This window comes from Saccoglossus kowalevskii, chromosome 3 (assembly GCF_978046115.1).
Source record: "Saccoglossus kowalevskii chromosome 3, keSacKowa6.1, whole genome shotgun sequence".
Lineage (NCBI taxonomy): Eukaryota > Metazoa > Hemichordata > Enteropneusta > Harrimaniidae > Saccoglossus > Saccoglossus kowalevskii.
In genome coordinates, this window is record NC_140643.1 from 19670942 (window position 1) to 19698058 (window position 27117).

At 34.4% G+C, this 27117-nt stretch overlaps 2 protein-coding genes across 2 annotated transcripts; one reads left to right on the plus strand and one right to left on the minus strand.

Moving 5' to 3' along the window:
• The first annotated feature begins 3876 nt into the window (after positions 1 to 3876).
• On the plus strand, positions 3877 to 5473 carry LOC144356179 (galanin receptor type 1-like). Its single transcript, XM_085497341.1, has one exon. It carries the CDS (start codon positions 3877 to 3879, stop codon positions 4894 to 4896), a length of 1020 nt encoding a protein of 339 aa, XP_085353467.1. The 3' UTR covers positions 4897 to 5473.
• Positions 5474 to 9542: 4069 nt separating this feature from the next.
• LOC146747538 (uncharacterized) lies at positions 9543 to 10073 on the minus strand. The gene has a single exon (XM_085497342.1). The coding sequence runs from the start codon at positions 10071 to 10073 to the stop codon at positions 9543 to 9545; it is 531 nt and encodes a 176-aa protein (XP_085353468.1).
• Between the last annotated feature and the right edge of the window lie 17044 nt (positions 10074 to 27117).

The following is a 27117-nucleotide window of genomic DNA, read 5'->3' on the forward strand; positions in this document are numbered from 1 at the left end:
TGAGAATGTTTACAATTTTTTATCAAAATTGCTGCACAGCTGTAATAAACTGTGACAGCTTTTGTACATTAGAGTTCTTCATTATTTATTACACGAAACATGAGTTCATACTTGGGTCATATACCTGAGGAGATATTAATGAATATCATTTGTCTTACAGTCTTTGTCAGTACCACACAATTGTAAATCACATACCGTGGACCTATTAACAAAAGTAAATAAAACGTGCCAAATAGTGTATTAACAATTGTGATTCTTCAAAGCATGATTAAAACAAATGTCAATGTTTCATTAACGCTTCGTTTCGTGTTGTTACACATCTAAGCATAAATAGGTGATTTTCCGTACAATTGCGAGATCTCGCGAGATGCATGAAAGACGCGCGTCGAACGTCTGCTGTAAAGGTCGAACGATTTGATTTTCAACTCGAATTTCTTTATTTCGTAGCTCACATCGACCGGCCGATCATCGACAGAGGAATATTCCTTCCGAATACCCTTACTTAATCAAAATTGCCTATCATCAAATGTGGACAGCACATTATTAAGCATGGAAATGTCCCCAAAATACTTTCGCGTTTGTCGAATCCCACGCGATGTTTGACGCCACTACGAAGCTATGACCTTTGTTTGTCCTGTTTTTACGTTCGATTTCACACATAACGCGTGATTCTCGCAGTGAACGAAAAATGGTCTATTAAAGTATATTTTATTTATATATACTCGTACACGTCAGAAGTGATAACCTCACTTTTAGTGTCAATCCAAGCGTTGTGAGACGATTGATGCTACTCTACTTGCGAAAATCAGGAGTGTCTGCTGACGTCAAACTAAGTGTCATTATCGATGGATCATTCATTTATCACATGCCCAATTTTTAGGTTTCTAGGTTCTCGTGGAGATGTGGTGCTCGGAATGTAAAACTAATGTTCAGACGACATTATTGTATATACAACTATACAATGCGCTTTACTCGGATGTTAATTGTGTTCACGTTGTTTAGCTCTTAAACGCCCTGCTTACATTATGCGTCGATTCTGCTCACATTTTTATACTCTATTATTTTTTTTAATAATAGAACTATTTAATAATTACTAAGGTATGTATGAATGATCTGTACGGTATAGGCACTTGGAAGTTTAATCATATTCGCATATTATATACTGGAGTAATATTGCCATACATAAAATGAGTAATTGGCTAAAAAGATCACTCATAATGATTCATGTTTCAATAGTCAACTAAACAACTCAATAATACAAATCGCATTTTACGTACGAGAGATTTATCCATAGTATACAATATTAAGATATTGTGTTTCATCTCTTTTTTTACTAATCCTGCTATTGTGTTTTGAAACGAACTAAAACAGTTCCTTAGAATGGAATATTCATGAGGATGATGGTGTTTAGACTGATATGTCTATAGTTTCTATTCCATGCTCAAATGTAACGATATGACGGATAAGCATTATCTCTGTGTGATCAAACAGAACGCGCAGAAAAACAAATTGTTGTGCTATATATCAGACTGAAAACAACAATTATTTGGATAGTGCAATGACATGAACTCATACCAATGACGATTGGAAGTTTATTTTGAACAAAATATCGCTAATTAACTATTGCACCGATTTCGAAAACCATCGACGGCAAATGCAAATGCGAGTCCATCACCCTTAGACAAAACAAAAACAAGTACACAAAGTGTAGCTCCGTAAAAGCACAGTTGCTCTGTCAATCTGATACTCGGAGCTGGTTGGAATTAAAAAGATTATCATCTGAAACCACTTATTCGTAAAGCTGGTTGCTATTTGGTCGTGGGCTGTATTATTAAATAATCTTCAGTTCGTAGATAGTACTAGCGAATGACGTCACACGTATCATCCAGATCTAAATAAATGTTGATATTGACTGAAGCCAAGGACAATGCGCAGTGTCATCCACCCTTTCATTGTTCGTAAAACTGTATGTGTCCCGGATGTTATGACATCCGAGTCCAGTGGTACAAAAAAATGATGTTGGAGGCAAAAATTACGCTGTGGGCAACACAATATCATTATTTATCAAACGATCATTCGACCAATGTTGACCAACGACTATGACTGGTACATTCATATAGATATATATAAATGTCGTAACTTTAGTATACGAATTATCAATAATCATCGGACAGTTTCCAATAATGTCAAACCAATGTCCTTGTGCATAAATAATTTATCACCACCTTGCACATGTATGTCAATGTATATAAATTTGATCTAATGACATATATTTCGTCTTTTATTTTTTGTATTCCCTCAATATTTAAAATGTAATAAACTGGCTCCGAGGTATGTGTTTAGTTGTGATGGACTATAAATATCACATGACGTCACTTCATATAGGAAATTACTGACATATAGTAATATAAACCCTGGTGGACACAGATGCTAAAATATATTTTTTTTTATTAGATTCTGAGATGTTCTCGTCTTCCATTACACATAAAAAGGAATTGTAATCCTATTATGCTTGGCGTTGAAAAGATTGGTTATACATTTTTGTTCATTTTCATGAACATTGGGCACGAATTAGTTGCGATTATAGATGGGAATTCATAAACCGACTAAACTATATTATTTTTTTATTAATCCCTTCATACAATTTATAATTCTCCGTTTTTTTCTAAAAGAGACTTTTAATCCAGGTAGGGGATGTCGATCATTTTACAAAATGTGGGTTCATCTTACTTTTTGGGATTGAGATCTACACTAATGCCAATTAAATTGATTACTATGCCAGTAATATTAAATGTTACACTTATTTGAAAAACGTGTATGCATTTTTCGATGTATATAAATAATTATGTGGACTATCAACACACAAATTCGTATTTATATTTTATGCACGACTATGTTGCATGCCTGTAATCGGTTTTACTGGAGCTGAATGTGTATAACTTTTGTTAGTCTGAACTTGCAGGGAAGGTGTCAGTTTAGATCGTCAATTAGTGTCAATGGGATCATTCAACAACGAAAATACAATGTACTCCCACAATTGCTTAAGCCATACGTCATGCTTATTCCGTTTTTTTTTTAAATAATCTCACTAGTTTAAGCGGTGAAGGGAAGAAGAGATAAGGAAGGTTAGACTTGAGATAAGCATGAGATTATTGTGCGAATAGCGGTTTATATTATTCTAAATATCGAAACAATGTAGAAAGCATCTATAAATCTATAAATCGTTCAAGTGGCTTACATTCTATCCAATTTCTACGTACGATAGTTCATTCAAATTTCATCGTGGAGTACGTGCAGAACCATGTTAATTCATAGTTGTAGCTGGGGATCTGGTTTTAAGATATGTACGAGTAGAGTCAGAAGCAGGCTTCGTAGCTTTGTCAAATAAAGCAGCGTTATCAAACAATTATGGTGTGTCATACAATAAGGTATATACATCATATTCAATCTAAATTATTAATCTGTGAAGAAAATGTCGGAGAACACAGACTACAATGAACATGCAAAAAAGGACTGAACATAAATGTGACTATGCGAAAAGATCTTAGATGTGTCAACAATTACCAAGTGTTTACTGTTATTACGTGTTTGATGGAATTTTTCACTCAGCCATGCGTCAAAAATGTGTAGTACTTTTTAAAAAAATCTTTTCTCAATACATGTTAGTGTATATGAAAGCATCACATATTCCGTCATATTCCTTATAGTTCCCCCGTGACGTATACATCGCGTGTGAAGAATATTATTTGTTCAATCACTGTTGTTTTAACATTAACATACTTAATAATTCATTGCTATAACTATTCTCTACGTGTATAAGCTAATGGTATTGTTACTTATATTTTGCTTCAGGTGATATCGAGTGAATACTTCATAATGGCGAACAGTACGATTATTTATAACTATAACATCACCACTACTGAACCACCCATGAACGTTACCAACCTGTTTGGATGGGTAGAGATATGCAAGGTTATCTTGTCTATTCTTGGAGTCGTCGGGAATCTTTTGGTTATTGTAGTTTTTACCAGTGTAAAGAGGCTTAGAACAACGACCAATTATTTTATAATCAGTTTGGCCTGCGCCGATTTTATCTCCTCATTGACAATTCTACCCTTTCCAATCCCGAGTTACATTCCACCGAATCTAGCCGGGGAGCTCTACTGCCGAGTCATCTACTCCACCGCCTTCTTGTGGATCAGCTTCAAGGCTTCAGTTTTTAATCTTGTTGCTGTTACCATTGAGCGCTATTTTGCTATTGTGATGTCGACCAAGCACAAGAAGATATTCACTAAACGTAATTGTCTTATATTCATACTCATCGTCTGGCTGTGCGCCGCAACTGTAGAAAGCCTGGCTTTTTACATATTTCCATACGATTACACTCTCCGGTCATGTGTAATCTGGTGGCCCAATGAGAATTACCGACTGGCTGTTGGCGTTCTACTCTACCTTGCATCGTTTCTCATTCCTGTAATCATTCTGTTGATTGTTTACACAAGAATCCTCGTGTTTTTGAAGCAGCATGCCAAATCTATGCTGTCTCGCAACGAAAACAACAGCCCGGCCTATTCCCTCTTGAAGGCGCGGGAAAAAGTGGTAAAAATGTTATTTATTGTGGTGATAACATTCACAGTGTGTTGGGCACCAAATCAGACGTTATTTTTAGCGTTCAACTATGGCGCACCACTGGATCACTATGCCACGTACTATCAATTTTTTATAATCCTTGCATTCTGCAACTCGTGTCTCAATCCAATGATTTATTCATTTAAAAACAAGCAATTCAGAGATGGGTTGCAAATTGTGTTCTGCAAGAAAACAACTAAAATACTACCAGGAAGCTCAGAACAGACGCAAGCTCAAACAGTGCACACCGTCGACCATAGTGTTTGAGAAGACGCTATAAATCTGTGATATATATAGAAGGCTGACATGGAAAGAACATTACAATTGCAATGTCTGATATTCAAAGTGTTTATAAAATGAATTACATGGGCGTTTTCAACTAGGTAGAATATACCGGTTAAAATTCTTGTACAAATTGAACTCTATTATAACAGCGGAATTAAAGCCACTCTGGGTCTCGTTATTATGCGATCTTGTGCCACGAGAGCCGTTGGAATCACATATCCATATACAGTATGTAGTAACTTTTCATAGCTTGAAGTCTCGTGTGTATATTTTTTTAATAAGGATAGCTGTTGCTTATAATGTAGTTTTACGTATAATGAGTATTATGACATAGTAAGATTACCAGCAATGTTATCATCCAAACCACTTGGGGAAACAGTAGATAATACATAATATAATGATGTCGTATAGTTGAATTAACTAACATTTAGAATATAAGTCTTATTAAGGTAGAGCGCCACACAAACGTAAAATTATTGTGATTTTCTTTACTTTTACTTATTTGATATGTCAAGTGGTACATATTAAGAAAACGAAATAAAAATATGGAGTCACCGTACTTAGTTCATACGTTTTGTCTGTTTTAGAACACTTCAACAATGGTCAGAATATATCTCAATATCTATGATTTTTTTCTTGGTGACATGTAGTGAAAAATAAATAGGATCTCACAAGGTACCTTTTTGCTGTCTAGAAGTATCTAAAAATTGACAATATTTTGGTATTTTTTTTTTAACTTGCAAATGTGTTTTCATCGGCGTCTATGAAAATTACTGCTAACACGGAATTTTATTCGTATGGTTTTATTTATTTTTTTCAAAGATAAGATTAACAGTGAACCAAAAAACTTCACATTACTGTTGACCAATACTAATACCCAGATTTTGACACAGAATAAATATACAACAAAAAACTAGCATTCTACCTTAAGTGGTAGAACGATAAACTACAATGGTCATGGGAAATAAAGTATCTCGGGGAAATGTAGATTAGAAACACAACACAGTTTATAAGGGTTGAATTATTCAGACATTATGTATAAATGAGCAAAGTATACGTGACACTGTCAATTAGACTTAGCTACAATGAACAACATGCATTATGTTTAATACTGTCAAAAATAAGCATGCCCTGTAGTGAATATATAGCACTAATACGGTATGTTGATGAGCTTGAGCTTAGTTCATATTAAAATGAGCGTTAACAATAATCGCAAGTTATATTATACATTCGTTCGACACAAGAAGCATTTTATTGTAGATGCTTCCAGTACAGTTCAGGGAAAATATATTTAGAGTAAAAGTGTTTCTTGAGCACTACAGTGACAACTGAAGAGGGCAAACAAATGAATAACAAGTACAGATATTTGGGTCATTTCGTGTTTTGAGTATTTGTTTTTTATATTTAATAATGTTGATTGTATATTGACAAATTGCAAAATAATGTAATTAGAATAGCAGTACTAGCACAGAAAATAACACTCGGCCTAGCATTAAATATAAATGTGATTAATATGTTATTATTATAAATATTAATACTGTTATACAGAAATATTTCAGCTAGTGACAGTATATTCTATATCTGTTTCAAGTATTTCATTAGCTCAGCTCAACACAGTGTTTCGTTTTACTAATATACATATAACTGATTTTGCTTTTAAAACTCATCACTTTTAATGGATTGATAAGTGTGAAATGAATAGTGACGTGTCCTTTAAAAATAGAAGATGATTCTATTGACCCTTAAATTGGGGTTTGTTTTTATTATTACGTTTATTGAACAATATAAATCATAAGTGGTGTCGTAAATTGTGTTGTCATAACGGGGTGGATATAACACAGGGTATGTAACAATTGGCTTGATTGACTTATGTTGTTAATTTTGAATAATCAGCTATGTTAATTGAGTGGGTTTAAACATAGTTTTTAAGCCATGGCCACATAGTCTTACTGCATCGTTTGTTTATACCTCCCACACACTATTTTTATTCATTCTAACAAAATACAATTACAAATATCAGATGCCAGAATAAATTATCCGAAATTGGAAATCATTCTTGACAATTGCGGATTGACATCTAACCATTGAGAGTGCAAGAAATGATCGTGTATTAGACTGCTGATTCTTTTAAATTCAACTATTTATACAGCGATAATCAATGACAGTGGGTAATCTAAACAGTAACGTGCATTGTGGCGATATTAGTAGCATTATTGAATAAAGCTTTGGAGTACAAGTTTCGACACTTTTCAAACTGTACTGAAGGTTCATTGCCTAAACGCCAATTTCAAGTGCAGTAATGTTCGCTTTTTGACTTCCGTGTGCGAAGCACAAATAGGGAGTCTTTGCAGTTAGTGTGTATGTCTGTGTTTGTGTGCGTGTGTGTGTTCCATCGATATATCAAGAACCCACTCTGATTAAAATAAGCTCCTAGTTTGGGCTTTTATTTATTTTTTTTTTTTTTTTTTGGTTAATATAATATCATTCATATTTTTTTCATATATTTTACTATTTTTAAAAAAAAAATATTTGCTGGTATTTTTTTTAAGTTTTGGTAATCGCGAAAGCCCACAAGGATCTGACCAACTACCTATACAAATCGCGTTCAAGTCTCGTAGAATCAACAACCAATCAGAACTCGTGTTACAAATCACTTTCTAGAGCAGGAGAAGCGACACAACAAACAAACAGATGAACAATGGTGGACTTGTTTTCCTGCTGTATTTTTTCGGAAGACGTATACTAAGTTACATTGAACAGTGCAAATACGTAAGTTATCGCTATCGATTTCAGTAACTATTCACGTGCCTTGTTTTTTGAGCTGCCATTCACTAGTTTTTAGCTTAGAAAATGATTAACGATATGAATTATTGATTTGATTGTAAGATTTCCGTGCCGTAAGGGACGACGTCAAAAGATCGATGTCGGATAAAAAAACTTATTTGCTTTAGTTTGGGGGTGGGGGGGTTTTGACCTCAAAAAGTTTCCATCCTACAAAAACGATTTTATTTTTTAATGAAGTAAAACAATCTTGGAGTATTTGTATCTCGTTTTTTTCTATTCAATCATAGACAGACATAACAGAAAATGAAAAAAGCTTCCAAGACGACAAAATGATTTGGTCCAAGAGTAAATATGTGCGTCAAATGAGGTGCATTTCTAAAGTCTTTTTACACCCACCCGACAACCAACTACTATGCCATACTACTGTCCGGTTATCACTGAATTTGTATTTAATGGTGAATGTAGTCTGACGCCATGACCAATATTTATCAATTAAGTTTCAGTGGGGGGTTTGAAAAAACTAAAGGAATTAAGTTTTTTATCCGACATCGATTTGTTGACGTCGTCCCGAACGAAACATTCATAGGCGATTTTAGTATGTGATTGGTTGCCGAAATCATTATAACTTAAAAGACAAAAGGTCTCTGCCGAAATCTAGCAGGAATTAATGCTTATAAATGACACTAGTTATACAGGGTTGGCTTAAATCGTAGTAGCGGCAATTTTGTATCATACTAAATTCTTATGTGTAGAACTGGACTGTAAATTCCAGTAGAAAGAACACGTGAAAAATATTCAGATTAAAGTTGCTAAAAACATATGTATTCTTTACAAATTAAAATACCTGTTAGACTCATCTATACTTAAAAATCTGTATTTAACCCTTATATTGTCATAATGTATATAATCTAATTGAATTAAGAACCATGCTTGTAATGTATACTGTTTATCATAAAAAAATCTCAGAAAACATCTTTTAGTACTTTACAAATACCCATGAAGTACACAGCCATAGTACAAAATAACATTTAGATTTCTGTAAAAATACAGAAGAACTACTCTCAAGTCAATGTGTATGTCATGTTATGGAGTCAAACTTTGGAATACTAGTATTAACAAAAATTATATTAAATATTGCAATAGTCAAACAAAATGTAAACACCTCTATGTAAAGAGTCTGTTAGATAAATACAATATCCAAAAACTGCAGTAACTTAGTATCTATTTAATGTTTAACTTATTTTGTCAATTATTTTCTCTGTATCTTATTTACCAGAACCTTGCCATGCCAAAATCATCACAATGTATATAGGTGGCAATGCTTCTTGTTGCCCCCTTTTCTATAGCTGTTTTTAATTCTTTTTTGTATGTCACATTTAGCACTATAGAAATAAAAGGCTTTGTTATTTTTGTCATCATCCATGTGTGATTTGCATGGGTTTTAATGACAAGCTTGTAAAAGCTCAGAATACAAATTGGAGGTGGTCATGATGTAAAAATAATTTGCAAACTAGCTAATTTACACGAGTAAATTATCCCGAACAGTAATGCTATGTAGATACATCAATGTATAATATCCCTATCAAATTTGGTGCAAATCCTTTGATTTGTTCACAAGATAATTTTCTGGAACACACCTTAAACTCACACTTGAGCCATAAATGAATCGTATAATTTGTAATAAACAATTATTTATTTACATTAATGATTACATTACATTAATGGGTGTTTTTTTTTACTCTGATTTTAAATGCATACATGATCAACAAAGTGATATGTACATGTACATTGATTTATTCAGTTTGGTCTGCTTCCAAACTTTCATTAGAACATGAAGACTGTGATTAATCTGCCAATACAGCATCCGATTCTAAGCTGCACATGTCATCTGATGACTCATCACTCTCTGTATCGGCACAGTAATGGGCCATATATTTGTCTACACAGTTAGCATGAAAGTCGCAATTACTACAAGAACAGATCCGCTCACATATATCACAGCAGTTGTGATGTGATTCCTTGGTTTTTAAAACACTTAAGATTTTACTGGATGTAAAATCTTCAAAAAATTTAACTCTCCTACAGAGAGTATCATTTTTGACATAACTTTTTAGTTTTGGACAAATGTTGCGTAACATTCCACCGTGATAAAATAACACGGCATTAGATGGTTTACCATCTCTGCCAGATTCTTGTATATAGCTCTCGAGATCAAATGATGGCCCATAGTGAAGTACATGGTATGTTGATTTCATGCCAATGCCCATACCAAGAGCTGTTGTACAAAAAATAATCTTCAAATTAGAAGTAGATAATTTAGTTAACTCTTGTAAGTGCGATTCTTGGACTGTATTATCCGTCTCGCTGTGGTACATGCCCATATAATCAACTGATTGAGAGCATTCCTCCTTTAAAAAATGATAAAGTGTTCCTGTTGATCAATAGATGAACTGTATACTATTGTCCTAGGGGACTCATGTCGATCTTCTCGTAGCTTGTCGACCATTCAATAAAATGTTGATGGGATATCTCGTTGAATCTTCAAAACAGATAGTCTGATGTTATCTCTGTTTGGGCAAACATTTACAACTTTGCAGTCTGCATAATTAAACTTTCCTTAATCTGATTTTGCAGACATTTTGATGCTGTTGCTGTTAATGCCAAAACTTCGACACCAGGAAAAAACAATCTCAGTTCCCCAGTTCGGGATGCCCCTTCTTGTGCCTTTCGTCTGCTTTTGTTACTTGCATCAGATTGTTCACCCCTGTTAAATTGATTAAAAAAATTATGGTAAATTTAGATGTTAGAGAGATTCATGTCATGTTTGTCATAGTTTTATCATTATCGGTACTGGGCCATCAGGATACTCAAAATAAAATAAAAATCGAGATAATGTTTTTTTTCACTTGTTTCTCAAAAAAATCTCTGACATAGGATGAACAAATTGTATATTAATATAGTGATACAAATCCTAATATTGTTGAAAAATTTCATAAAATTTACTTAAGAATTTAGTCAGTTTATATATACAATGAAAGTTCTTTCCCATAATCCAGTGAGTGGTTTAGAATTATAGATAGACTCAAAATGCCTCTAGTTTTAATTATGGAAATAACATGCATACAAATTTTACAAGCAAGCATACAAGCAATATACTTACCACTTTTGAATAGTATTAACTTCATCAACTACCAATAATTCAACATTATCACCATGATGTTGATGTACCATGTCTATGAAGGTGTACTTTGTTCCTTTGGGGTACCATATATATAGGTTGGCAACTTTCTATCAAACTGGATATTTCTAGCCATTTTTGCACTAAATCCCAACAAAGTCAAACTGTCTATCTGAAATAATTATCAATTAATCAATCACTTAGAAACTTATCACCAAGATATTGAAATAATAACAGGAAGTATAGATTTCGAAATGAGATGAATCAGTCAAATTAAACAATTTCCAGTGACAGTACTATTGTGCAAGTAAATTAGAGGATAGAGGGACTGTGACTTGGTCTTTCATTAATGAGACAAGAGGCGACAATATTAAAACAAAACCTTCTTGTATCCTTGTTAATGTGACTAACATGAGTGGCAGGCGACTGACTAACTACTAGTATGCCGATCCTACTTTAGGTATTTTTTTATTATCCATGAAACGTTCCGAGCGCCTGTGAATAACACTGGTGTTTTCATTTATATCCACACGAGTACGCATTTTCGCGTATATAAATATTGTTACTTGACTAAACGGCCACCAATACCAGCCATAGTTCAATCATAATAGGAAACATGTCATATTCAACAAATACTCACCTCATGGTCAATTATTTGTTCGAGTTTCTCGCTCGATTAGCCGGTAAGCGCCGCCATTTTTTTTTAATTTTTTTTTTGTGATCACTTCATGCGCACGCGCAAAGTGCATCACCATGTTTTCGTAAGGCGCTCTGTGATTGGTTGACTAATCCCGTCAGCGGAGAGGTACTTGAACGCGATTTGTATAGGTAGTTGGTCAGATCCCCGTGGGCTTTCGCGATTACCAAAACTTAAAAAAAATACCAGCAAATATTTTTTTTTTTAAATTGTAAAATATATGAAAAAAATATGAATGATATTATATTAACAACAACAACAACAACAACAACAACAACAACAACAACATAAATAAATAAAATAAATAAAAGCCCAAACTAGGATCTTATTTTAATCAGACTGATCAAGAACCATACATTGTTTTTTGATGAAACTTTGTGCATAGATGCTCTGGGCAGATTTGATTAGGATTGGGTAAAAATCCATGCATATTAATTACCTAATTTGCAAGATAATTGCCTGATTTTAGCTATTCCATGACTGTTCCACTGATATCTAAAGAACCACTAATTGGATTCTGATAAAACTTGACACATAGATGCTCCAAACTAATTCACAAACTGCACAAACCTGATAATTTTTAGGGTAATATCAGTACATATTAATTACCTAATTTGCATAATTAATTATTTTTTAGCTTTTGATATTTCAAGTAGTATTCATCACATTTCAATGGTACATAGATGTCATAGGACACTGCACAAACCTGATATTTTTTGAGGGTAATATCAGTACATATTAATTACCTAATTTGCATAATTAATTAATTTTCAGCTTTTGATATTCCAGGTAGTAATCATCACATTTCAATGAAACTTGGTACATAGTTACTTAAGGACTGTGCAGATTATTTATAGGGTAAATAATTGTGGATATTAATTACCTAATTTGCATGATTAGTTAATTGTTTCTATGAATGTTCCACTGATATATAAAGAACCACGAATTGGATTTTAATGAAACTTTTAAAGAATACTCATCATCACATTTCAATGAATCTAGAACTATGCAGAAACCTAATTAGTTTTTGGTAAATATTTACGCTTATTATTCACCTAATTAACATAATTAATTAACACTGATATTTCAATTACTGATCATCACATTTGGTATATAAATGCTCTAGGACAATAGAGAGACCTGATTAATTTTGGGTTAAAATTTGTTCATATTAATTCTCTAATTAGCATAATAATTCATAATGTTCTGTTCATATTAGTTACCTGATTGACATAATTAGTTTTCATTTTTTCCATCAATATCTCAGGTACAAGTAATTTTGAATTAATTTGTAATGTGTCTTCAATACTCTCAGCACATGTGAGTTCTTTCTAAGCTTTCTTTGATTGTTGTGGTGTTTCTTACTCTCTTTCAGCTATAACTTGAACGTTTCATACAACAATTATATATGTGGAAGAGTTACACCGTAATAATGTGGTGAATCGCGTTTGATTATGTCATGTGGGGTTTGTACTCCAGCTCTTGTGCCTGAACACAAACATGTGGTCGGTGGACGTAAACATAGTCACATCAAAATATATGCTATTATACGATCATGAACAATCTCTTTTAATATGGTTTTATACAATAATTAAATAATAATTTTGATACAATAATTTCACATCTGATATATTAACTATAATTGAATATTTACTTCATATTTTACCTATTTAAACGACAAACACAGATATTTGAAAAGATGGATTGTGCAAACATTTTGTAGATCAGATGAGTAGGTCGGTAATACCAGGTTTTGCTGCGTACATTTAGCACACTCATGTTTTTGTGAATGCTTGCGTATATTTTTCTATGCAAAACTTTCGACAAACATTGATATCTATTTTAAATAGTATTGATTCAACGTTGTTGCAGATATCGTGAGTGTTTTGGCAAATGTCTGATATAAATATCGTTCTACGCTTACGATGTTTATATTAAGACAACTATTGATTGTAATCATGAATAAATAAAGTGTACACCTTGTTTATGAATTTACACTCCTTACATCAGTACTGTATTTCTGTCCGATAGGTATATTAATAGTTGTGTGTACCGGAACAAGTAATTTAGTATCACATAATACGTGGTATGTTGACTGTCTAAATAGTATTACATACCTGTACATTACCTTGATTACCTATTAGTAGATTTAAATTGTGTGATTTATCCAATTCTAGTTCTAATCTTTGCGTTAGCTGATATTCTTGCTCAGGTACATGGTGGAATAACAATTGTGTATCTCTTTACTTTCAATAATGTTGCATTATATATATTCTTACTTCCCGATTAGCGGTCGCCATGGCAACCATCGGAGTTACTCATCAGTTCATAACGTTAATCAAAAAGAGACAATGACAATAATCTGAAATAACATACAGTATGATCTTGAGTTTATTAACTAGTCATTGCGCATGTGCGTTACCTTTGTTTAATTTTCGTAATGCGTAGTATAATGTTCTTACGAGAATACTACAAAGTTTACATCGAGTCAGTACGATGATCGTACTGACAGACACGTAGCGGGGTTCTTGTGGGTACATGCTTGCAGTATTCACTTGATAAGCGTAATATTGTTAAGCATATTTCCCCGTTCTACCCATAATTTGGTGGGATGTATCACCTTGAAATGACGGCGAATATGATTTGATTTGATTCAATTGTATTCCAGTCATGCGGGTGAATTGGTGCTGCGTCCGATGTAAACAAAGACAAAAGTTTGAATATGACGTAAATGTAACAAACATTTCCCAAATAAGGGAATTATTCGATCGCCTCAGTAACTCATTTGAATACGCCCGTATTCCGTACATTATAAAATTACGCCATGCTCTAGCACTGATGTGTATTTGGTATCGAAATAATTATTATAGTAGTACCAATAAGCCATTCTCCAAATATCAGTAGTCTAGAAAAAATATACTGACAAAATCGATGGAAGCGGAACATCACAAAACCTCACAAGGGAGTCAGACATGCCACACCCGTCGTGATGTTCCAAAGTCGTGTCAGGGAAAAATGTCAAATCAAGTTTACTGGACATACAATCACACAAGTCATAAGGACAAACACGACCACATACATCAATCAACAAACAAATCTGCAACAATGTTACAGACACAAATCCCAAATAATGATGGTGACCAAAAAACTCCTTAAATGCACGTTTAAATCGAGGAATCAGAAACCCTTGGCTTATCAACTCGGCAGTCAATAGGCGAGATCTGGTGAGGAAATCTGAATACCTAGAAAATGCTCAAGCTGTGAAATATAAACTTCATAAGCTGGTGACGTAGGAATTCGAGTAGTAGATCAAGATGTGAAGCAGAATTCAGTGTGTCTGTAGTATCCTTAATTTGAAGTTCATTAGGATAAATAGCATGCAAATAACTACTGAACTGGGATTGTGACAGAACATCATCAATATAACAAAATGTGAAATTGAAGGAACGAGTCAGTTTCTTGGCTTAATTTTTCATTAAACCTTCAATGAATACCGCTTCATATAAATACAAAAACTAATCATCAAGCAAAGGGACGCAATTAGTGCTCATATGAATACCAACATTTTGCTAAAAGACGTACCCATCACAAAGAACAATTATGTTGTCAATGAGAAAATTAATCATTTTTACTAAATCGTCTTCAGTATACTTCTGTCTTGAATCTGTATGATTTTGAACAAAGTAGCAAGATATACGATTCAAGACTAAGTACTATCGACGTCTGCCATTTTTTTTAAAAGAAACATCGAACAATTAAATTGTTAAGCCTGCTTTCAAGTTGGGAATGTGGTAGTGATATAAAGTGTGGAAAATCACATGTGTGTATAATATGGGTATTACTGAGAGAACGAGATTTTAAATTCTACAGCAACTCTTTTGAGGTTTTCAAAATTCACATCTGATTAACCCCACCATGTGTATAAATCTTATTGCAATATTTATGTAAGCCCTCCTTGACTGCAGTAAGTAGTGTTGTTAATAGCTTAGAAAGTGGTATTGTGGAACACCTAGAAGACACAGCAATATATCGTTGTTTATAAAGGCACTTGTGAAGTTTAGATGTCAAATGGAGAATTGGCAAGTCGAGTTCATCATCCTTTGTATCAATACCAAATGACCAGAGAACTGACCTATGGTTTAGGAATATATCCTCTCTGGACAGTGCCGTAATTGTGTATGTAGGGTCTCAACTATTGTCACCAATACCAAGTTCTTTAAGCAAGCAGTCGATATAATTAGTTATTAGTGGCTCTGTCTATAGGAACAGCAACATATTTATTGTGAGGGGTGTTCAAATCAGCAGCAACACTGGGATCTTTGAAGATGTTCCTAGCATTCATTTTCATAGTTATTTTCACGAAAGATACGGTGCACATATAAATCGGATCATGAAAAAATTATTTTCATACTCCAGGCACGTACGTTATTAAGGTTTGTTTATAAGGTGAATGGAGCGTCCATCAGTATATTTTTTTAGGACAAGTGAGTTAATCCTAATCATGTCCAGTGTACACAAAAGACAATACTATTTGAATGCAAGCGTTCCCTGTATGACATCAACGAAATACGCAAGGGATACATTGATAACGTAAATGCGGCTTCGACTGTAAAGAGTTATCTGTAAGCATTGCTTTTTTTATCAAATGTGACATGGTGTTTGTAAAAGAAAACGGTGATATATGGAAATGACATGAACGAGTCACCGTTTATCTACGAGAAACGGATTTTGTTCACCATCCCGTTGGGAACGGAGCTTTGATATTCACAAATCTCCGCGTTGTGCAAAAGGGTAACGTTTTACTGAAGTGAAAATAACGGCGTATGGTTAAGATCCGACATTTAATTCATGTGTCAACAATGAACAAGTTATTCTATTATCACCTGAATACATATCAAGGCACACATGAAAGCACAACTGGATATTGCTAACATGCTGTTTATCGTTATTGCCAATTGCTGCATTCACACGATTGAATGCATCGTTGATGATATAACACATTTTGTTTCGTTTTGTATTCACAAAATACTATACGTAAACCATCTTTACTTTTCATATTCATATTTTTATAAACGGGTGTGTTCTCTTACTGGTCGCGTATACGTGTATTATTTTTATCCAGACTAAGCTGGAATCCGACCAAATCAAACCAATCAGCACAGGGTAAAAAAGCAATGTTTCAACCTGAAGTATTGATTCGAAAACTTGATGGTATGACCACATCTGATTCATTCAAATTATTTGATTCCATCATTGTGCCAATCTTATTATATGGTATTGAAATCTGGGGTTATGGGAACGTTCAGAATCAGTTTTGTAAATTTCTACTTGGTGTAAGTAATAACTCAAGCAATTTATCAGCTGTTGGCGAATGTGGTCGATTTCCTCTCTATGTTATTGACTTTAAAAGATGCATTAGCTACTGACTGGGATTAGTGAAAATGGATGTTAATATATATCCTCATAAGTGTTATTTAATCTTAAAAAAATCATCCGACCAACGTGTTATGACGCCGGTAGTTGGGCTTTTAATGTAAAAATGATGCTATTTCGCCCTGGGTTCGGTCATGTATGATTGAACCAAGGTGTGGGCTTGAAAAGTGAGTTTCTTCCACAATTCACACAGAGAATTGAAGATAGCTTTGAAGAGCTTTTTTGGCAAAACCTTGTAATAGGGTCCATAGTTTTTTTTATTGTCCAAAACTATTGTCCATGTTGTTAGCTTCACCAAACCACCTGCTGGCTTTCTGTCTGCATTGGGCAACTTGCAGTACAAGGGCATATGTCTGTCTATATGAATACAATTAGTTTTAGTACAGGCGATTTGTGTTATTAATGGTTTGAGTATCTAATATGTCCTTTTATATTTTTTCTGTTACCCTTTCATGGCCTTTATTTTATCCCACATGAAGAGAGTGTATAATTCAGAGCAGTGTTTGAGTTTTATTTCGGTATATCCTTCAATATGTGGATAAAATCGGCCCTGAATAGCATGAAATCACTGTCTAAAAACATGTTGGATGCATAACTAGTTCAAAACTGGTTTGTAAAACTTTCTCTGTTATCTTGCCATGTTTTAAAATTGTTATTATAATACCATACTCATTCTGTAATCTTAATGCGACTTTCTCATTGGTTATTTGGCATCACATGATTCCATATTATCAGACGACATAAGGTAACCAGACGGGCCCAGAACTAGCATTGAATCACTCAATCACCACATGTATGAGCTCACAAAGAACATTTTTCAATCACTTTCAGACAACCAGTGCGAGACAGCACTCGAGAAGATATGACGGCTTATGTACGTTCTCTTAACTCATCATGTTTTGGGTTGTGGTTAATTTAAATTTGCGCGCACGTCTCTGCATTGCAAAATTGTCCATGACCAAGCGTGCGTGTTTTCCATGCCGATTCGGGCGAATTTAGTTAGAACGGTGAGTTTTTCGTGAAATAACGGTATTATAATGGAAATTAAGGGTGGCCAAACAGATCAAAGCTGAGATAAGCAACATTGAAATTGATAGGAACAGTTATCACAGCCTCATTAACAAAGATATATGTTCCATGTTTCAAAGTGTCACCCTCAGTGATATATTGTTAGTGAGAAACTAAATATGTCACTGCCTAATAGGAAATATCCCGTCAGTAGTGAAGAACCTAGCCACTCCTTTACAGATAGCTTCAGCTGTGTTGCTGAACGATTCCAAAGAACAAGTCAATGCCTTCTATGATTTTGGAATAACGTGCTCTTATGATGAATTACTGCGATTCAAGAAATCCGTTGCCTCTGTGGCAAATGCTAACATTGATCTCACTGGATTGAAGGGACAAGTAGATGGCCTGAAACAATGAGTGGGTGACAATTTTGTCAACAAATCCATTCACAAAATGGAAAAGTCCAAACACATTCAATGGCTTTACTTATGACCCAGATAGAAAATAAGGAAAACCACGATGGCACTGAAGAATTAATACCACGACTTCCAAAGTTTCAAATTGTGAGGTTGGTCGTTATGCAGGTACAAAGAAGTCAACACCACCTGAAAACACTATGAAAATAAAAGTTCAAACTCTGACCACTCTAGCACTTACGGCACTTGCCTTGAGCAGGGCCAGGGAAAGGGATCTCAAATTCTTCAAGGTTATGTACAATGATGGCCCAGAATATAATGGGTACAACACAAAAAGAACAATGGAAGAGGGACAGACCTTGCAGCCAAGGCAGTTTACCTTCCTCTGATTGATATGCCTCCTGCAGAATATGATACAATACTGACATCATTGCTTCAAATAAAACGACTCTCTGAGGCAACAGGACAGCCATTTACACTATTCACTTTAGACCAGCAGCTCTACAGATATGCTGTGGAGATCCAATGGGCAATTCCAGAGCTTTTTCCATCCTCCTTGTTCATCTTAAGGTGCCATTAGGAACCTTATGACCGAAACTGGACTAACATATATCATGTCTTCTGTGTTTGCTGGGGTTCCGAAAATTCTAGTAGGCAAGACATTTCATGTGCACGAGGGCACTCAGAATGACGGCAGAAGTGATTCTTTAACCAATCATCAACAATCTTACAGAACAATGCTATGGTACGTTCATGGATAATTTAGAAGAGAGAGCTAAGAAAAACAGGACGTGTGCGCTACTTTCTCATTGGAAACATGTAATGTGGCACAAGAAAGGTTATTGTAATGGCTTATGGAGCGACCTTTTTATAGAATCAACGTTTATGAGCCATGGACATGGACATGGACGAGCAGGAACACTAAAAGCAGAAACTTGGGCACTCATCCTTCACACCTGTCCTCAATTAATGAAAGATCTTACAGAATTAAGAGGTGTCTCAGATGATGATAGGTTCCAGGACAGATACAAAGAGGAAGCAACTGCTCGAATGGACAGTGACAAGAAAGACAGGGAAGGTCTTAAGAGGAAGCTGCAGATGTGTATACATCCACTTAAACCAGAGACACATCCCGAACAGTTAGTCAATGTAGCAAGTGGTTCTCTTACACCTTCTCAGGTAAATGTAGACCAGACAATCAGCATTGGCCTTAACGAAATGATTGAGTTTGAAAAGGCTTTGCCAACTGGTTTTTGGAAAAGTATACAAAAGAAGGTTCAAACTATGGCAGTGACAAAGAAGGCGAGTGATCGGACTTCAGTCCAGTTCAAGAGAGGTAGACTTCAAGTCCTGTCGTATGAGCTTGCATCAATTCCAACTGACTTGTTGATGAATCAGGTGAGACTCACACTATACAGTTCCTATCAATCAATAAGAACATGTGTAAATGGCTCCATTACTGTTATTTTATTACAATTGTATGGTTTTGGCTCAGATTCATTTTACCAATTCTATTTCAGGAGAAATGCGGACCTGTAAGTCCAATGCATATACACTTAAAGAACAGCAATAGAGTGGAGGTCTCAAGGAGAAATGCAGATACAATGGATTGCACTGTTCTGGATGGTTGTGCAATCCTCTGGTGTAATCCATGGGAAAACACGTGGTTATAGTGGCAGATGACACAGATATTTATATTCTGCTGTTATATCATTATTACAATGAATCACTAGATATTCCCATGAAACCACAGTTTACACAGATAACAAGATCTTTTATTGATGTACACGCTACAGTCAAGAAGTTAAGAGACATAATTCCGGAACTTTTACCAGCGCATGCTTTAAGCTGATGTGACACTATGTCAGTGTGCCCATGGAATTGGGAAAGGCAAGATGTGGAAAGCTGTCAAAACTGGCCAGTGTAGCCTCGGCTTGCTCGGTGATGTAACTGCAGATATGTTATCCTGAAAGTGAGAACTTTCATGTGTAGATGTTATAATGTGGCGAATGCAACAACAGTGACAGATGCAAGGATAAAAGTCTGGGCAATAAGAGCTGGGAGAAAAACCACATAAAAGATTCCAAAAACAGAAGCCTTTAAGAAAAATGTAAAAAGAGCTCATTATCAGTGTACCATTTGGTTAAGAGCCCCCCAAGATCCCCCAAACAAAGATCCCACTACGTATGGATCCCCATCCACGAGGAAACAAAATTCCTTCAATCTTCGACAATTCCACTTTCAAGACAAGCTGCCCCAGATTATATTCTGAAACTTGTGTGTTGCTCTTGTTCATCAGAGACTCTATGTTGTTCCAAAGTATGTGTATGTGTGACAGCCAATTTAGCTTGTACTCTATTTTGTCACTGCTAGGGAAGTTCTATTTGCAACAATGAACAAACTATACCAACACAGGAATCAGATGATGAAGACGAATCTCAGGAATAATCTTCTTCCACATTTCTATAGTCCATCCAAAATCAACCACTCGGTTTAGCAGTATAGGTATAGATACAGTATAGTATAGTATAGTATAGTATAGTATAGTAGTATCTAGTTTGTTCATGATGTGGTGAACAAACCAATAAAAAACAAGTCTGCATGAATTGGCCTAGTTGCTAGGCAACCATTTTGAATCCCGTTGCTAGAAAGGTGTGTAGTTTGGGTTACCAAAAATGACGGGTGTGTCTCATATACACATTTGTAGCGATTCGTGCAATAAAATGCATGGTTGCTGCTCCCAAGTTGGATTTTTCTTGGTATTACTCAGTTACTAGGCAGCCATTTTGCATTTTGTTGCTAGGGAGAATTTGCCCAATGCTGACACAGGGCCAGCAAGTTGAAATATGCTATATAGGTAGAGGTCAATCTAAAACCATATTAAGAAAAACTATGGACTCTGTTGCGAACCTAAACACAAGTTCTGCCGGACTAAGATTGTGTGCAACAAGTATGGCACGACGTGACTGCTTCTTCCCCCACACTCCGTTCCTATCACAATTATAAGTCGTGACTTGAGCAAGAAAAATGTTTGTTTTGCATCCATGTTTTCAAATTCAAAGCTGCATTGTCAAGGTTACTTTGTTCTTCTCACAATTTGCGTATTGAAAAGGAGATACATGAAAATGTCCTCCTCGATAATAGATTGTGTGAATACTGTGTTGAACGCAATCAACTTTATATTGAAGACGAATAACATTTTATAGCTATTTGCCATCGTTATCAGCGTATTATAGCAGAATGTGTGCCTGTATTGTTTTGCACCAACCAACCCCACTTACAACAAATGTATCTCGCCCATGAGTTCAAGAAATGACGTTAGCGAGTTATGTTTTTTGCCATGAAAAGCAAAACTTGAATGATTTTTATTGTTACCATTGTATTTGCTCTTTGGGCCAATGTCCTTTTGCTTTGCAATAAAATGTATGTATATACATCAATACTGCTGTGAAATGTGTACTAAATTACCATACTTGGAAAATGTGATCATTCTCTCATGATTTTATCATCAAGATTTTCACCTTCAATGGAACGTCTTTTTCGGTCGTAATTGAAATGTATACATTGTCTTAAAAGTTCACATACCTACATAACGAAAAATAAAATTATCTAAGCGTTCATTATTTGAATATCAATGCGTGTTGACGGTTTAACATCAATAGTGTCGTGTACTGACTGTATTACGGTAATATTGACTACCTACTTATGCTTGTACTTGTAGTATCTGCTTCTGGTTTCGATGACTTGTTATAATTTAATAAATTTTACATTTGAACCTACAATTGTGTGTGGTGTATTGCATATAAACTGTACATGCACTGCCCGTATTGTAATTGTATTGTACTCCGTCAAAATTGTATCTGTGTACGTGCCCACAGACAGCAATATATTACATTAATGACGCTGAGAACATCACACAAAATGTATGAACAACGATCGGACGACTAAACTGAGTCTCATTTGTCGCTCTGTTTAATGTGTTTGTTTCGTTTATGTATTTACCAGTAGTTCATATTGACACATAAAACCGTACCGAAATGGGTGAAATAGTAGTTATTCAAACTAAAATAATATGTGGCTTATAAAATATTATGCACAGTGAGTAGGCAGCTGAAATATATAACATTGTAATATCGCCCAACCCTTCAACGGCTGCTTCTGCAGGCTTCATACACATACACATATTCAAGTACTACTCTGTATGTGTTGTGTAAACCAGATAACATCCCTTGGATGTGTACAATCGGTAAAGCACCCTTTCATCATCAAGATTTACTATTCCGAAAGGTGGATAAATTCGGTTATTTGGTAGAAATAATCAACCGTAAACGGAATACTGAATGGTGTAGTGACAATTGACGATAAATTGTAGCCGGAACACATATTGTTCTTAAATTGTAATGATAGCTATTAGTTAATGTATGCTTGATGAACTGCCTTTTAGACATATTAGTTTATACAATGTATGAAATGTGTGACAGGGGCAATGAAAAGAAATGACAGATTATGTCGGAGAGTGAACAAAATACAGTCAATAATAGTGCATCGTTCACTGCTTTTTTTACATATACTATAATACGATATAATAAGTTTCTTTTAGGGGAGAGAAAGAGAAAACGTTGAGCTAACAAGTAAATAGAGTCTCGGTAAATGGAGTATCACAGCCATTTTCGTTTTTAGATTGTCGTGACTGTATTGTAGACAACATACTAAATGGAATATTACCGAACACGACACTACAAACACTACACTGCAATGTAATACACTACCAATACATCACATGGGAGTAGTAGTTGTTTTCAGAAAGTTAAATTTACAGCATTAATTTTCAGACAATATTAAACATAAGGAATCATTAACTTCAGACTCACTAAATTGCTGTATGTAAATTAACCTATTATTGAATAGTTAAATTGCTATATGTAAATTAACCTGTTATTAAATATTTAAATTGCTATATGTAAATTAACCTATTATTGAATTCTTAAATTGTTATATGTAAATTAACTTATTATTGAATACTTAAATGATTATATGTAAATTAACCTATTATTAAATAGTTAAATTGTTTTATGTAAATAAACCTATTATTGAATAGTTAAATTGTTTTATGTAAATTAACCTATTATTGAATAGTTTAATTGCTATATGTAAATTAACCTATTATTGATTCGTTAAATGTGTACTTTGAAACTTGTGTATGGAGTTTGTTTATCAATTCAGAAAGACAATTCTTTAGTATGCGTACATTCTACAAAAATCAGTTAGTTTATATTGTTCATATAAATCATATCTACAATCTCCGATATAGGTGAAGTACTCAATTCGATTGATCAATTTGATGACAGAATTAGAACAATGATATACACTAGTTTGTATATTGATAGATTTTTATTATCTATTTAAATGGTTATGACAAGTTCTGTGAAAAAAAAATTCATGAAGTTAAAAAAATATCGGTAAATATATATAGAGTTTAATTTACTACATACATGTACATTGGATTATTACTATTATTCTTGTAATTTACATAGTAATATAGGGCATATGTCGATGTATGTGGATGCAAATCTACAGTACAGCGTGTTATCTTTAATAAAAAAAATACATTGGTTTGACTAACGTATGTGAAAACACCATCAAGCTAATCATCTAATCGCTCTTTTTACTATTTCTCCAAATAAAACCATTAAAATGGATTATTGACTGTCCCGCTTTAATAATGAATAACCTGAAGACTTCTAGTAATACTGATTAAAAATGTCTTCTTGTTGAAGTCAAGCATGCACACTGACAGTAAACAAAACTGGCAGCACATGACACCGAGAACTAGGTCCATTCTTTATCTGACCCTAACGTCTAGCTAATCAATAATATGGTAGTATAAATTTAATAAAATATCAAGCTGAATAGTTCTTACAATAATGTGTTGTTTACAAAATTATTAATTTAGTCAAACAAAAAGTATTACTGTTTTAAATTCCAAATAAGGATAATATAACCACATGGACAATATAGATGGTGGTTATATGCCATGCTCTGGTTTTCTTGGAATTGAATCTGTATTAATATGTCTATCATATCACAGTTTGTTAAATTCCATTATGTATGTGTATTTTAAGGTGAGTTTTTTTCAAAGAGTCATGACATGTACGAATATTGACACACGCCTTGGACATCACTAATTAATCAGTCTTCATCAAGGTATCTACATTACAAATTAATTGTTCTTGGTTTAGTCAAGACACGTCTATACGTCATTACCGCTAATACTTAGTAAATAGCTTAGTTTAGTTAATCGCACAAAGCCCGAGTGTATTGACGAGATTTTGACAACAACTTGGATGCGATTAACTACTTTTACCACGATGAAAATGAGAATGATTTGCCATGGACATGACCTTTTTGATGTCCATGTTTTCAATCAAATAGATCAGTTGTTAGATGCTCTACCTGCTATGGTTGACTGACATACAAATACGCACATTTCTTTTACAATATTCAGTGTACTCCACAGTCAAAATAAGCTGGTTGGCGGTGTAGTTTGAATTAATTTGCATAAATATCTAGCATTTATATTTACAGAAATGTTTCACGTCACAATTTATTTACACACTTTCTTTATTTTAAACATGTTTACAAATAACATTTTTTTGAAACAAACAAACAAATGAATATCATAATTTGCAGTCTTTAAAATCAGCATCAATATTTTACGCAATGTTCTCAATATACATATTTAATCTGCGATTATAACACGTTCGGATTAAAAAACAATCACAGAAAAATGTAAAAAATAAAACAACATGCAATTTTTTTTTTATTTTTTGCATAATTACGTACTTACCTGTGCCGACAGTCGGTACTAAAGATGTACACATATATGATCAGCGAAGTTGTGTTTTGCACGCAGTTGTTTTGGAATGGAAGAAAAAAATACTAACAACTTTAAACGTAAATAAGGCACTGTTCACCTGTGCAACGTGGGTGATAATTCGATACAGCGCCAACAACGACGGGTGGCCACCGGCGTCTGACTGAGATGGGGCAAGAGGACATGAGTCTTTTCATCATGTAAATCGACCGAACGTTGTAAATTTTCATTTCTTGTTCGAGTTTACATTCAATTTGCTAATATTTTTTCAGGATATTTATGTCTATTGTCTGCATATAGATGCTCGTATTTACTTTCTGTTTTTATGATACGAATACGATTATTAAAAGCACAGCTGCATCGGCGACAATGAATAAAAACTATTGGCACAGAAAAACCGTCTCGTGTTTACTCGTTCACGATTGCCAAGAATAAACTTGATAAGTACTTAATCAATATCGAATAAAAAGTAGGACGACTAGTCTACAGTGACAATCGCTCAGCTGACAATTGTACACGTTGGTGGATTGAAAACTACAGTCACTACATCTCACCGAAAACACTGGTTACATAATATCATTGTATGACGTGAGTCTTCATAAAAATGCACACGAATCTATTAATAAAATTCCAGTACGCCAGAAAATAATAAAATAAAGATTTTCACACATAATAACCACTTAATTGGATAAAATATCAATCGACTGAAAAAAACCCTAATATTTTACGTAATTGTGATGCATTTGCACACATAATTGATATGTCTACTCCCTATGAAGTTGATTCATGGGCGTATATGGAACAACAGATGAAAGCAAAGTTTATTACGGGATCAGGTGACTGCAATTGCACAATATAGTGATTTTTGATTTACGGGTAGGAAAAACAAAATTACATTAACGGATGTGACTGATAACTTTTACTATGAAAACCTTAGCACCCCGTTGGCAGGCCAGTCACACTGGTTCTCACTACAAGAGGTTACGATCCCCCCTGCCAAATGCTAAGGAAACTGAAACATATATTTACATGAAATAGTGTCCACCTACGCGGATCTGTTTGTGCAGGAATTTTACGACCGTATACCTTTACTGACGTCATCCAAACTTGTTATGTGGGAAGTTGGCACCAAAGGCTCACAGGTACTACACCTTGCCCAAGAGTGACCTGGAGGTAGTTGTGGCAAAAGGTAACATGTGAGGTTGAGTTGGTGCAACGTTTTTATGACCGTATTCCCTTACTGACGTCAACCAAACTTATTATGTGGGAAGTTGGCACCCAAGGATGGCAGGTACTACAACTTGCCCAAGCCGGGTGACGTAGAGGTAGTTGTGGCAAAGGTTAACCTCATTCTCCCAAGTACAACAGCCGGATGCAGTCATGCCCAGGACTCTGAAAAGGTGATTAACAGAAGTGTGAAAAGACCTCTGAACCGTAACAGTTTTCACAAATGGATTTGTACACTATACTATACTGTAAAACTCTCGCCCTAATAAATGTTCACTGAAACAACATTTTGACTGTTTTGTATAAAGTTTATTTTCACTGATATCTAAATGTAAAATATGAGAAAAACGGTAATTTCACGGAATTTCATTTTCACCCCTTCAACGAAAATAAATTCAAGTCAAAGTAATTGACTCTATAGTGAGAAATTTGAGCAATGTTATAGTTTTTAATAGTTAATTTGCTGGTGAGAGACATCATCATCCCTATAGATGTGGCTAATGCCGTTAACATAGCTAAAATTTGCTTCGGTATTTGAAACTGGGAGTAGATGGAAGTAGCTTCGAAGAGGCGCTATTTCTTAGTT